The sequence below is a fragment of the Bos grunniens genome, chromosome 5, assembly GCF_055505025.1.
Source record: "Bos grunniens cultivar Pamir isolate PY7600 chromosome 5, Bosgru_T2T1.0, whole genome shotgun sequence".
NCBI classification, from domain to species: Eukaryota; Metazoa; Chordata; class Mammalia; order Artiodactyla; family Bovidae; genus Bos; species Bos grunniens.
In genome coordinates this window covers 42,237,187-42,251,346 of record NC_141169.1, presented here as the reverse complement: position 1 = coordinate 42,251,346, position 14,160 = coordinate 42,237,187, and the positions used below count along the sequence as shown (strand labels likewise).

At 32.9% G+C, this 14,160-nt stretch overlaps 1 protein-coding gene across 3 annotated transcripts in view; it reads right to left on the bottom strand.

Annotated features, from left to right (window-relative positions):
- ABCD2 (ATP binding cassette subfamily D member 2) overlaps nt 1-14,160 on the bottom strand; it is an 87,805-nt gene that overhangs the window by 71,277 nt on the left and 2,368 nt on the right. Inside the window, exons 2-5 of one of the 3 annotated variants that reach the window (XM_086399924.1) lie at nt 13,762-13,942; nt 3,933-4,054; nt 1,010-1,178; nt 201-295 (exon numbers count right to left, since the gene is read on the bottom strand). In XM_086399924.1, the coding sequence (XP_086256050.1) occupies nt 201-295; nt 1,010-1,178; nt 3,933-4,054; nt 13,762-13,942 (567 nt within the window). The remainder of the gene's footprint in view (nt 1-200; nt 296-1,009; nt 1,179-3,932; nt 4,055-13,761; nt 13,943-14,160) is intronic. The other 2 variants (XM_086399925.1, XR_015163768.1) reach the window with 2 other exon arrangements.

Here is a 14,160-nt window from a genome sequence, read left to right as displayed (position 1 = left end):
CAGTAGAAATTAAATTTCTCTTTCTTTCTGCTTTCTGAGGAAGTAACTGATTCTGTAATTGAGTCACTATGCCTACCTTTCTTGATCTCCCCTCCTTTCCATATGCTTCCTCCAAGTATTTAATATAAGGTACAAGAATTCTGAGTTCTTTTATATTAGTGTGTTGGCAAAAATCAGAAGATTCTTGAATATCATCTTACTTTGAAGTTTAGTCTGGAAGCCACCACTTCTCCCGTTGGTGTAATTATGGGAACATTTTCACAAATAATTCCATGCTCCACATCAATAACTTTTCCTATAAGTTAAGGAACAGTTTACATTTCAAAAGGTATCATGTGTTATTGCTAATTAAATAACTTAAAGTATAATGCAGCATAACAGATAAATTTACTATAAAGATAATTCACAGTAATAAGTTATAGAAATGAATGCAAATATGGATATCTATATCTAAAACAAAGTCTAATGTAAACTTGCACATTTTGATGTATCTATTTGGACTATCTTTCCCAGAAATATTATTCTACAATAATATGATGTTAACATCAAAATGAGAGCAAAGATAAACTCTATCTGGTATTAGCTACATTGTTTATAACTACTTATTTCTCTAAATTAAACTTTCCTACAGAAAAAAAAAAACAATGCTGCAGAAAGGAAACAAAGACATAGAAAACAATCTTTAAAACTATAATAACAAAATCAAATGATAGAATAAAAGAGAATAATATAACATTAATTCTATTATTTGAATTTTAAAAGCAAAAAAAAAAAATCATTCTGCCATATGTACAGTTTCCAGGAATTATTCTAGACATTTTATCTTAAATAAAAGTAGTATAGTATTTTTTATGATAATTTTAGTCACTACTCCTCAATATACAGCACTAACTTTAGGAATAATTGTTTAAATAACTAAATGTTGGTTCCTTAGCTATCTTCTAAAATACCTTGGTTCTGTTGATAAACACCTAAAATATAGATGTACAAAAACATTTGAGTTTAATACCTTTGATTTCCAGTGTCTCACTGAGGGGTATTTCTATGTTAGCTCCACCCTTGCTATGGTTTTCACACTCTTGCAAGACAGCAGTTCTCTTATAAATGCCTCTTTTTACTTCATCAAAAACCCAAAACATGTTGTATACTCGAGCAGTATAGCCTGCTAATTCAGTTATCTAAAACCAACGCAGTGATATAAAATAGTTAATATACTCAAGACAGACTTTTAAACAAATATGCAATCACATAGGATTCTTGATTTAATGTTAAAGGTCTTATTTTATTATGTGAAAAATAGGTAAGCATATCTGATAACTAAAACTAGCAGCACTAAAAAGCTTACCAAGAAAAAGCATAGCAAGTTGACAGTTTAAGCTTGACTGGAATTATAAAACTCATCAAAATTATTTATTCAAGTCAGGATTCAGAGTGACATGTAAAGATTTCAGAATATTAATGAGACTTAAAAATCTTCCAAAGTCTTTCAATCGATTTTTTGATTTGGCTCCATTTACATGAACACTTGATTTCCAGAAATTAGAAGTTTTGTGTAAAGCTTAAATTCATTCAATGAAATTATTTTGATATGTTTTTTCAATTTAAAATAGAAGATTTTAAGAAGAAAAATGCAGTTTTTTCTTGTTAAGAAATAATCTAAGTCAAAGTGGTTATCAAAATTCCTAAATTAGGCGCAAAATTCCTAAATTTACCCCTGCTAGAAGATACCAACATGGAGTCAGCTCAGTGAAAAACTTTAAATTCTTTTCAGGCCTAATCCCAAGATTCAGTTTCTTTTCAAGCCAAACATGATGTATATGCCCAAAGAGAAATATTAAATATGACTTTTTTCTAGATGAGATTATGAGGTAAATCTTTGTTTTAGTTAAAAGACTCAATAAAATGGTGTCTTGCTCCTATTCTGCCAGTTGTCCAATTTAGGTTGAATCTCTGCTACTTTTCTATTAAAAGAACACTTCGTTATCAAGGTGACTCATGTGAAAGGTGATTCATGTCCTGTTAAGACCATCTTTCTCAACATAAAGGGCGCAATAAAAAACATTCCCTTATAGAATTGTTTAGTAGGATATTGGTATCAATAAGAAAGGCATGTCACTAATAAATATCATGTAAACAGTAAACTGTGGACTAATATAATACCAATATTTGTGTAAGATTTTTGTGAGTACAAAACTAAAGCAGGGAATGAACAGGTATTATCATTAAAAGCCTTCTGCCACTTGTTTCTACCATGTGAGAGGTCTATAATCAGATGAGTATTTCATTTCTGTATATTAATGTTATACTTATTATATAGGATAGTTTCTAAAACATTTCCTAGAAGAATTTTTTGAGTTTCCAAGTAGAGGTAAACAGCGCTAAGGATTAACAAAATATGGATCCAAAAGAAATACAGGAAAATATATTTGTGTAAAACAAATCTAAACATATTTGGAGGTCAATTGAAAAAGGCAGAAGGCACTGAGTTAGTATAACAGGATGCAGAGGTGAATGGGCCAAGAGTGTAAAAAAAAAAAAAAAAAATGAGAATGCGATTGCCGACAAATTACTTCAAGATATATGAAAAGGGGGTTTCTCTAAAAAGAAATCTGGTTCCCTTCAGAGCTAGTGGAAAACCATGATGCTTTCATGTGCTTTCACAGCAATAATAAGATTCTTTAGAAGTGAAAATTCTATGATTCAATGCACATACAGTCAAAATAAAACAAAATGCAATCATTTCTTATGTTGGAGACACTCTAGAAAAACAAATTGATATTCTCTCTGTGACTTAGCAAAGTATTTGAATGTGAATTGTATAAAATTTTGATTTGTCATTTAATTTTAATAAGAAATTTATTAGATCAAAAAACCTACCCTCAAAGCTATGTCTCCAGATTATCAAAATTACTATTTGAAAAAAAATTTTTGAGCTGTTTTGCTTTATGGCCCTAAACAACTGGTTTTATCTTTTAAAAAAAAATTCAATAAATCAGTTGTTGAAAGAAACTGAAAAGTTCTGTCAGCAAATCACAAACTTTGCAACTATCTTATATAATTTATTCAAGGATAATTTAATAGGCAGATAAATTTATAATGATGCTCTGGCAATCTATATAGATACAAAAGCCACAGGAGTCATTAATAGCAAGAATGACTATCCATGGGAATATTATTTAATATCTGAATTGAAAAGAGCAACTTTTAATCTTAACCCTGTGATATCTGTAGGTCTGTTTCCATTCTTTCAGGAAACATTTACTGACCATATACAATCTAAACATTAAAATAGATGTTAAAAATGTAAAGATGAATAAGATAATTCCTGCTTTCCACTCAGGGTCTCAAGCAGGAAATAAACAATTACAATGTGGTAAAGCACCAGGTGTACTATGAGCACAAAGAAGGAAGACCCAGGCTTCAAAAAGAAAGTGGAATCACAAAAGGGTTTCTTATATGTGGTCGACTTGAGGGATAAGTAAAAGTTTGTAAGGTGTATAAGTAATATTATTGGCTAACATTTATAAAAGTGCTTACTATCATAACTCTACAAAGTCATCACCTTCATTATCCCTATTTTACAGATGAAGAAATAGACACAAACAGGTTGAGTTCAAATAATTTGCAAACACTGGAGCAGGAATTTAAATTGAGACATTCTCACTCCAGAATGCATACCAAAAGGCCTCTTAGTAAAATTTAAAAAACAAATATGTTATACTACAGACAGAAAAAGAGGAGTTGACAATTGAGAGTATAAAAACTGAAAGATAATAAATACACTTGGGACTTGTCCTTTATCTTGATTTTACTCTTAGCAGTTTTTGCTAGAGAATAGGTGTTTCCAAAACAATAAATATATGTAGTAATTTACATTTTTGCTTGATTTTCATACATCTTATTTAAATCAAACTGACAAGAAATACAAGTACCTCTTTGTATGAAGACATAATCCTTTCAATAGCATCAGCTCCAGAAGCCAATAAATTTCGAGCAGTGGTAAAGGCTTCTGTCCGTTCACTAACCATAGCTTGTTTCTGACCATCCTCTAGATCTAAAAGCAAATTAAAAACTATTGAATTTTTTAAGTAACTAAATGTTTTATTTTATACTGAGTTTTGATTCAAGCTGTGACTCAATCATATGTGAACTTTTCATTAGTATCAGGATTTCCTAGAAATTAATGAATTATTACAAATATAGTATTTGTACCAGATTTTATTCAAATCTTCCTTTGTCTTATTTTTCTAGGAGAGTTAGAAGAATTAAATCTATAGATATTAAGACAATTTTCATTAAGCATTCTTTTAACCCTTACCAAATTCAACTCCCTGCTCTATTACAGCCAGGTAAAAAAATGCTACTGATTCAGTCAATAAAAAAACCACTAACTGGAATCTAAGCAAACATTTCTAGTGTGATTTCTTTTAAAAGAAATGCAAAGTAGCTGACCATCATAATCTACCTCTGTCTACTCATTTCAACTTTCACCCTATAGTTCAGCAACACCCAAACAGGTAAAATTCTGTTTACTGTCTAGTATTTGCATATACAATTTCTTCTGATTTTAATATACTTTCCTTTGTGCCGAGCTCTTTCTTAAACAGTTAACTATTTAATACAGGTTTCCCTGGAAATCCTCGTCTGGCTTTGCCAGTGGACTATAAGTTATTTAAGGGGCAAAACTGTATTTTATTCACTCTTCTTAACTCACCAGAGTGTTTAGAACCTACTATTCGATGCTAGCCTAATCCGTAGCTTATAATAATCGCTCTTAAATGTTGCTGCTGCTGCTGCTAAGTCGCTTCAGTTATTTCCAACTCTGCGACCCCATAGACGGCAGCTCATCAGGCGCCCCTGTCCCTGGGATTCTCCAGGCAAGAACACTGGAGTGGGTTGCCATTTCCTTCTCCAATGCATGAAAATGAAAAGTGAAAGTGAAGTCGCTCAGTCGTGTCCGACTCTTAGCGACCCCATGGACTGCAGCCTATCAGGCTCCTCCGTCCATGGATTTTCCAGGCAAGAGTACTGGAGTGGGTTGCCATTACCTTCTCCGTCTTAAATGTTAGGCATTATTACTTTTTGTAAGTGTTGTTATTTTATATTTAGCAAGTTTAGTCTTGCTCTTCAAAATTATTCTCTCGAGGTCATTACTTTTATCTTGCCATCAATTTGATTCTCCATCCAGTCTTTCTACAGACTATCACCAAAGTTCAAAATTGAAAGCTATAAATTAATGAAGGAAATTAGAATAATAGAGCCATATATCATAGCCACTGTGATATTTATTTCATCTGGATTTATCTCAGCAAAAAAGGGCTTTTTTTTTCTCCCTGACAATGCAAGTATTTAACATGTGCCCAGATATAATTATCAGATACTTTCACCTTTACTTGCTCATAGACAGCTCAGCTGAGTCTGAAAGGGATCCATGCATAATAGAAGGTAAATTCATTCAGCAGATATTCACTGAACAGCAAGATTTACAAGAAATTAGGCAAGGTGCTATAGGACATGGAAGGATTAAATGTGCTTTTCAAACTCTCCTTAGGGAGCTTACAGTTTGGTAGGAGAGAAGACAAGTTTCCAAATAACAATGCAGGGCAACCTATGAGGAGAGTTAGTGTGATGAATTTGAAAGAGACGAAAATAATTTCTTGATGAAAGAGACAGAAAATGCTTCATGGAGAAACAGACTGTGAGTGAGGGCTTGAAGACAGCATAAAATTTTAAAAGATCACAAGTACAGCATAAGCAATACCTCGGGGAAGAGAAATTTCAGGCAATGCCAATTGAATAAATAACTTGGTCAAGTTACAGTATTGGTTGGTGGCAAGCACTGATTTTGAGAATCAGAACAACCATGAGTTCATGGGAACCTCCTGGTTTGGCTATTGAGCACTGCTTTAGAGAATTATTTTTGTTTCCCTGGAAGTTAGTTGTACAAAGAAAGGCTATAAGAGTTAGTGTAAGTAAGAAAAGAAAGATGTGATTGGATAAACTGGGAACAGAATCTTCATATACTAAAGAACATTTAAATGTGTGGCAAAATTTAGACAGCCACAAAAAATTAACAAAGGACTCTCAGCAAGCTACCAAAATAGTGATTGCTATATCAGTTAAAGTGCTAAAATAGTTTTGACGCAGAGAATCTGGCTAAACTAATTATGGGATTTTATCAGTTAGGGGTTTGAATAACAGCTTTCACTGACAGTCTGTATTAAAAAGAGAACACTAGCACAGACAGACTGCTGTCTGGTATAGGATGCTACTTTCTCTACTACTTTGGCAGACTAATACCTACTGGGTTTTCTCCAAGCTTTTAAACTTGCAAATTTGTAACAAAATCACAAATAGCTCCGGAAAGATTTCATTTGATATTTTTATTCTACTAATTGTTCTTTAGCAAGTGGTTTAAGAGCAGTGCAGGAGTATTTTATCATACACACAGTAGGGAACTATGTGACTTCTATGATAAGGTCAGATTTCTTAGTGTCTGTTAGACATATAAACTCACAACCTAAAGCCCTCACCTATTTTGTATGCTAGGTAGACACATTTCATTTTCCTTACCAAATATTTTCAATATTTTTTCAAACGTTCTGCATTTAAGGATTTAATAGTTAGCATTATATTCTCATCTTATTAGTACTTTCCAGGCCTGATAATAATAGGTATATATTGAAACATGGTCATATCAGTTACTATTTCACTGAAAAGATGAAAAAGGATTTTAAAATGAAGGATTTTAAAATTATGTCATAATTTCTCAAATCCTGTAGAACCATATGATGCAAAGAGTGAACCCTAATGTAAACTATGGACTTCAGTTAACAATGTATAAATTATGGTTTATTAGTTGTAATGAACGTACAACACTAACACAAGATGTAAATAAGAGGGGAAACTCTGGTAGGTACACTGTACTTTCTGATAAATTCTCCCATAAACCTAACACTGTTCTAAGAAAATTGTCTGTTAATTTCATAAAAGTTGAAAAAGTAGGTTCTTCTTTTGTACTTTTACCCTTTGATTTATATTTGAATTTCTTTCTTTTTATTTATATTTTACCTTTGACATCTTGAAAAATCTCAGCAAAAACTTACAGCCTTATCCAACCTCATACCACATATCAACTTTGAGTAGACTGACGTGAAATGAAAAATAATTAATTTCTAAGAGATAAAATTGGACAATATCTTATGACCTTGGGTTACACAACTATTTCTTAAACAGGACACAAAGCCATTAACCACAAAGAATTAATTGACAGACTGAATTATATTAAAATGATTGCTTCACTTAGACAAGCTGTTAAGAGATTGAAAAAGGAAGAATCAACTGGGAAAAATATTGGACATTTTGTGCATGTGTCTGACAAAAGACTTACTACAGAATACATAACAGCTTTTACAAATCAGTAAGAAAAAACATATTTAAAAACAATCTAAAATTAATCAAAAAATTATCAGTATTTCATAAGAATGGCTATCCAAATGGCCAACAAATGAAAAAAAGTGCTTAATCTCATTTGTCAACAAAGAAATGGTAAGACTACAATGAGGTATCACTAAAAACTTACCATATACCTAAAATGAAAAATACCTGAGTGAAAAAGACTGACATCAAACACTGGCAAAGAATGGAACAACTAGAATGCTTAGACATACTATACAAGGTTACTTATGGAAGATTCCAAAACCAGCAAATAAATGGTCTACTACTAATAAATGGTCAGTAAAATAATTACCTTTGATGAGGCGTGGCAGGGGTAGGAGTAAGTAGGGATGGGGGTGGTAGCCTTAGGATGAGGATAGGACTGGGAAAGGGTATGAGGACTTCTGGGATGAAGGTAAGCTTCTATTTCTTCTGAGTGGTGATTACGTATATGTGTTAACTTTATGACAAGTCATTGAGTGGTACACTAATGACTATGTCCTGTTGATATATGTATTATACTTTACAAATGTAACTACTTAGATGCATAGCTACTTACAGCTAAAAGTATGTCTGATATATATTGATAATCGCTGTTATGATAATTGGTCAACAGGACAATTCAGTTCAGTTCAGTCATTAAGTCGTGTTTGACTCTTTGTGAGCCCATGGGCTGCAGCATGCCAGGCTTTCTTGTCTATCACCAACTCTTGGAGCTTGCTCAAACTCATGTGCATCGAGTTGGTGATGCCATCCATCAATCTCATCCTCTGTCATCCCCTTCTCCTCCCATATTTAAGCTTTCCCAGCTTCAGGGTCTTTTCCAATGAGGTGGTTCTTTACACCAGGTGGCCAAAGTCTTGGAGTTTCACCTTCAGCATCAGTTCTTCCAATGAATATTCAGAACTGATTTCCTTTAAGATTGACTGGTTTGATCTCCTGGCAGTGCAAGGGATTCTCAAGAGTCTTCTCCAACACCACAGTTCAAAAGCATCAGTTCTTTGGCACTCAACTTGCTTTATGGTCCAACTCTCACATCCATACATGACTACTGGAAAAACCATAGCTTTGACTAGACGGACCTTTGTTGGCAAAGTAATGTCTCTGCTTTTTATATGCTGTCTAGGTTGGTCATAGCTTTTCTTCCAAGGAGCAAGCATCTTAATTTCACGGCTGCAATCACTATCTGCAGTGAATTTGGAGCCCAAGAAAATAAAATCTGTCACTGTTTCCATGTTTCCCTATCTATTTGCCATGAAGTGATGGGACCAGATACTATGTTCTTAGTTTTGAATGTTCAGTTTTAAGCCAGCCTTTTCACTCTCCTCTTTCACTTTCATCATGAGGCTCTTCAGTTCCTTTTCACTTTCTGCCATACAGGTAGTGTCATCTGCATATCTGAGGTTACTGATATTTCTCCTGGCAATCTTGATTCCAGCTTATACTTCATCCAGCCTGGCATTTTGCATGATGTACTCTGCGTATAAGTTAAATAAGCAGGGTGACAGTACACAGCCTTGATGTAATCCTTTTCCAATTTGGAACCAGTCTGTTGTTCCACCTCCGTTCTAACTGTTGCTTCTTGACCTGCATACAGATTTCTCAGGAGGCAGGGAAGGAGGTCTGGTGTTCCCATCTCTTGAAGCATTTTCCATAGCTTGTTTGTATCCACAGAGTTTAAGGCTTTGGCATAGTCAATAAAGCAGAAGTAGATGCTTTTTCTGAAACTCTCTTGCTTTTTCTATGATCCAACGGATGTTGGCAATTTGATCTCTGGTTCCTCTGCCTTTTCTAAATCCAGCTTGAACATCTGGAAGTTCTTGGTTCACATACTATTGAAGCCTCACTTGGGGAATTTTGAGCATTACTTTGTTAGCATGTGAGATGAGTGCAATTATGTGGTAGTTTGAGCATTCTTTGGCATTGTCTTTCTTTGGGATTGGGATGAAAACTGACCTTTTCCAGTCCTGTGGCTACTGCTGAGTTTTCCAAATGCACTGGCACATTGAGTACAGCACTTTCACAGCATCATCTTTCAGGATTTAAATAGCTCAGCTGGGTTTGTTTGTAGTGATGCTTCCTAAGGCCCACTTGACTTCGCATTCGAGGATGTCTGGCTCTAGCTAAGTGATCACTCCATCGTGGTTACCTGTGTCATGAAGATCTTTTTTGTATAGCTCCTCTTTGTATTCTTGCCACCTATCATATCTAAATTGACCTACAATATAACATTTTATTTCAATAATTTTACATTAGAATATGAGACATACTAATGTAGCAGGAGCCTAGATATAGTCTTGTTGCAGGTACACTTTTGAGAATAAAAACATTACCCATGTTACTAGGGTGTTGGGGAAAATTTAGTTCTATTCCTAAGAGCAGTACCTCTCAGTTGCTACTTCTGATGTGCACCTTACACTATCAGATTACCAATATTGGCAGCACCAGTGACTTAGCTGCTCTCTTCCTTGCTTGTTAGGTGCCCGTAATAAGGTCTGGCAGGAGAGACTTATAAGTAGCTTTTCCTAACCTTTTTCAGAATTGCTCTTGATATGAATAGAAGTGGTCAATAAAATTAAAACAATTGAGATTATAGCCCCCAGGTAACTATTTCCTTCACATAATTTCAGTCTTTATCTTAATGAGAAGCAAATAAAGGAGTACTGTCTTCTGTAAAAATAACAGATTATATATAATTAATAATCAATCCCTCTTTTTCAATGATTTGCTCCCATGATTACTTGGTCTCAAGTAAGTCCCTTATAGAGTAAGTTCCAATATAGTTAATATAAAGACAGCACAGTGAAGGAGAAAAAGGCATTACACAAGGAATTATATAAAGTCTTCTATCCTTAGTGCTTTCACTAACCATTTGTGTGACCTTAGGCAGATTTGGGGCTCCTGACTAGATCACTCCTCTAAATTCCTCTTTTGATGTGAAAATGACATGACAACATATGCAATTTTGCAATGTGAACCTCAGTATATTAATAAGTGTAATCTTGTTCTTATCACAAGATTTTAAAAGTTGTAGCTATATAGTATAATAAATCTACTATACAACTATTTTTCTTTTCTCCTCTTGCCAAAATTATGATAGGATAATTTAGGATTATCCTAATGATAGGATAAGATAGGATATGATAGGATAAGATAGGAGGCTATTCCTCCTATCTTCATCTTTACCACCAACTTTCTAATCACTTTCAAATGTCTTGCCCCTTTAACAGTAATAATCAGACCAGCAAACATCTATTGAACAATTCTTATGATGCAGGCATTGTTCTAAATTTTACACATGTGATCTTCTTTAATCTTCATAACAACTCTGCTATAATTTCTCCCAGTTTAGAATGGGGAAACTCAAGTACAAAAAGGTTTAATGAATTGTCCTATGTCACAACCTAATAAATGAAAAAGCCAGATTTGAACCCAGACAATCTGATACCAGAGCCCACAGCATAAGAATATAATAAACATTAACCATTGCTTCCACCTAAATTCTTACTATTTGCCATGGACTGTTTCAAGGCACATTAAATATATTATATATAATTTCTTAACAATTCTTAAAATACATTATTATTCCTACAGTTAAGAAAGGAAAATTTACGCATATACAGTTTCTGCAACTTTCTCAAGGATGAATAAAATAGCAATCAAGATTTGAACAGTAGCCTGTTTCTTCCTTTATTCTCTTTCTTTCCTCTTTTCTACCTTTTATCCTTTTTCTCTTTGCTATTGTTCTCTTATTCACCCATTTTCCCGATCTATTTTGCATTAAAATATATAGTATCATGCACTTCATTTATCTCTAATGTAAGAGACAACTCAGGGCCTAAGCATAAATTAAGATTGAAGACTAGATTAGAATGAAAGTGAAAGTGAAAGTGAAGTCGCTTAGTCATGTCCAACTCTTTGCGACCCCACGGACAGTAGCCTACCAGGCTCCTCCGTCCATGGGATTTTCCAGGCAAGAATACTGAAGTGGGCTGCCATTTCCTTCTCCAAGATTAGAATAGATAGTATTTAATTCCAAGACCCAAAGCCTCAAAAATAATGTCATTATCTTAAAAAATTAATTATTTTGTCAGAGTAAAATGATAACTTAATATTTTCATGTATTATATCATTATAAGTCAAATATATTTAGTAATTATATACACACAAATATTATAAGGATATATACAGTAATCTTAGAAATTATAATATTGAAGCATAGTTTCATAAAAATATCATCATATGAATTCATTTTATTCTTCTATGAAATTATTATATTGCTTTTCTTTTCATAAAGCTTTCTTTTGAAAAGAAGTTTTAAGAATTATTTTGTTTCACTTGCATCAAACGGACTATTATCACATTTTCAATCTAAAATTTTAATGCTGTTTTTTAAGTTACTATGGTACTTTCTAGATTCATAGTATTTATTTTTAAACATCTTATTACATCATCTACAGAAGTAAGACTATTAGATTTTTGCATACATTGTTTACTTCTTACTGGTCTCTGTGGTGTTAATTTGTCACCATTAATAGCTACATTTTCTCTGCTCTATGTTGAATACTCCAAGGTTTTCTAATAAGATCAGTTCTTCTAAAGGCTAAGAACAACATCATAATTTTGTTATTAGGGTAGTTTCTAATATACATTATACACAAACCTTTAAAATGTCCATAAACTTGTACATATTCACTATAAATATTTGACAATTTTGCTAAATTTCTTAGTAGAACTAATCTTAAGACCATATAGGTTTGTGTCTTTTTTTCTCTAATACTCTTTTGAAAAAGCAATTTATTTTATTTCATTATGAAAAGATTAAATTTAAAATACTAACAATGCCCTTTTCAATATAAACTTTTTAAATGATTAAAACAAATTTTGAAAGCATTAAATGAACAGGTAGAATTCAGTTTTCCTCATGGTCTAAATACATTGTCTATTAGACAGTTGAGCTGTAGAGTACATTTGGTATATATATCACTTATCACAAGCGACTGACAAATTCTACTTTACCAAGATGAATAAGTTTAGTTGAGAATGACTCAAATTTGACAAGTGTTTTTATAAGAATTGGTAAAGCATTAAAGCACTGTTTTAAAATATTAAAGCACATGGTAATTTTTTTGTTTTTTATTGGATGACTTCAAACAAACTGTTAATACTTAATTCTGTACCAAAAATAACTGTAAATAGTGTGAATTCTGTTACATTTTTCTTAGTGTTGCCATTTGTTTTCTAGGCAATAATTATCACCATGTATTAAGAACACTGATGTTCTTGATACTTTTTTCTCCTAAATTCTCACAACAGCACTCTGAAGTAGTCTTTCTGATACAGAAAGGAATACATCTGATACAGATGAGGAAACTGAGGTTTAGACAGTTTAATTAACTTGACTAACAGGACACAGGCAAAAAGAGGAAAAGCAGAGTTGAGCAAAGCTCTGTCTCACCACAAAGCCAATGTTTTTCTCTAGTTCCTTCAATACTAACACCAAGTTTGGTCAAATGATTTTTAAAGAGGAAGGTGAATGTTTTACTTTGGAGAGACAGAGGAAAATTCTTCTTTTTTAATTCATAACATCTGTCCTGCCAATTAAGACCCAAACTCCCATCTCAAATATTACATAACATTTTAATATTGTCCTCCTTGTCCTTACATTTCTTAGTTGTCCCAAAGGATGAAAAATGTTGAAGAAAAAAAAACCCCACTGAAACAGTGATAAGATAAAATTAGACACATGCAACTTTACAACCCTTATCCCCTCAATATCACCAAATAGGAAGTTATGTAATATACTGCCTACAAGTAGAGGAAGCCCTGTTCCATGGAATGAAGCACTCCCTGAAACAGTATTATTGATTGTTTAAGGTAGTCAACCGACTCTTCAAATTACAATCAAGGCAGATCCAGTTATAGAATACTTATAGACTAAAAGCATGTTATGTGCAGAACTGAAATTTATAATATATGGTGAGAACTATTATACTCTTTTTGAAGGTATTAATTTGTGTAGAGTTTAAATGTAAACTAGAGAAATATTCTTTACTAGGCAGTATAACTGAAATTGCTCAAGATTAACCCCCCAAAACACTACATCAGAGGTTTCTGAAATACTGCAGAGCTGGAAAGATCTTTTGAGTCACTTCTTGTAAACAGTTGATGTTATTATTGGATGTTTCAAAGTTTCCCATTGTTTCTGACCATTAAGGACTATAGAATGATGGCTACACAATTTACTCACACAACTCCAGCAGTGACACTTTAAAAAGAATTAATCTGAAGCATATATTTAATATTGAGTGTAAATGTCATTACCACCATCTGCAAAGCCAGTTGCAGTGATAATAGGTACAGCCACCATAATTAGTCCACTGCTGCTCCAAACATACTTCATCAAGAACTGCTCTATCATGATGTACCATAAACGTTTGGATAAAATGAGGTTCATCTGATTTGCTAAAGCTTTGTAACTTTTCTGGAGTTGGTTCATTTCTACCTATGGAGAGAAAAAGAGATAAGAATTAACCTAGTATGAACTATAAAAATAAATAATGTATGTTTGAGGACTTTCTTTAAAGATAATTTCATATTTCTCTTTCTTAGTATACTCTTATCTGTGATTCTAACAACCAATAAATACAGATTATGTCAGAATTAGCCATTATTTCAGTTGTAATCACATCTAAATTATTTTTTAAATATCTGATATTCAGT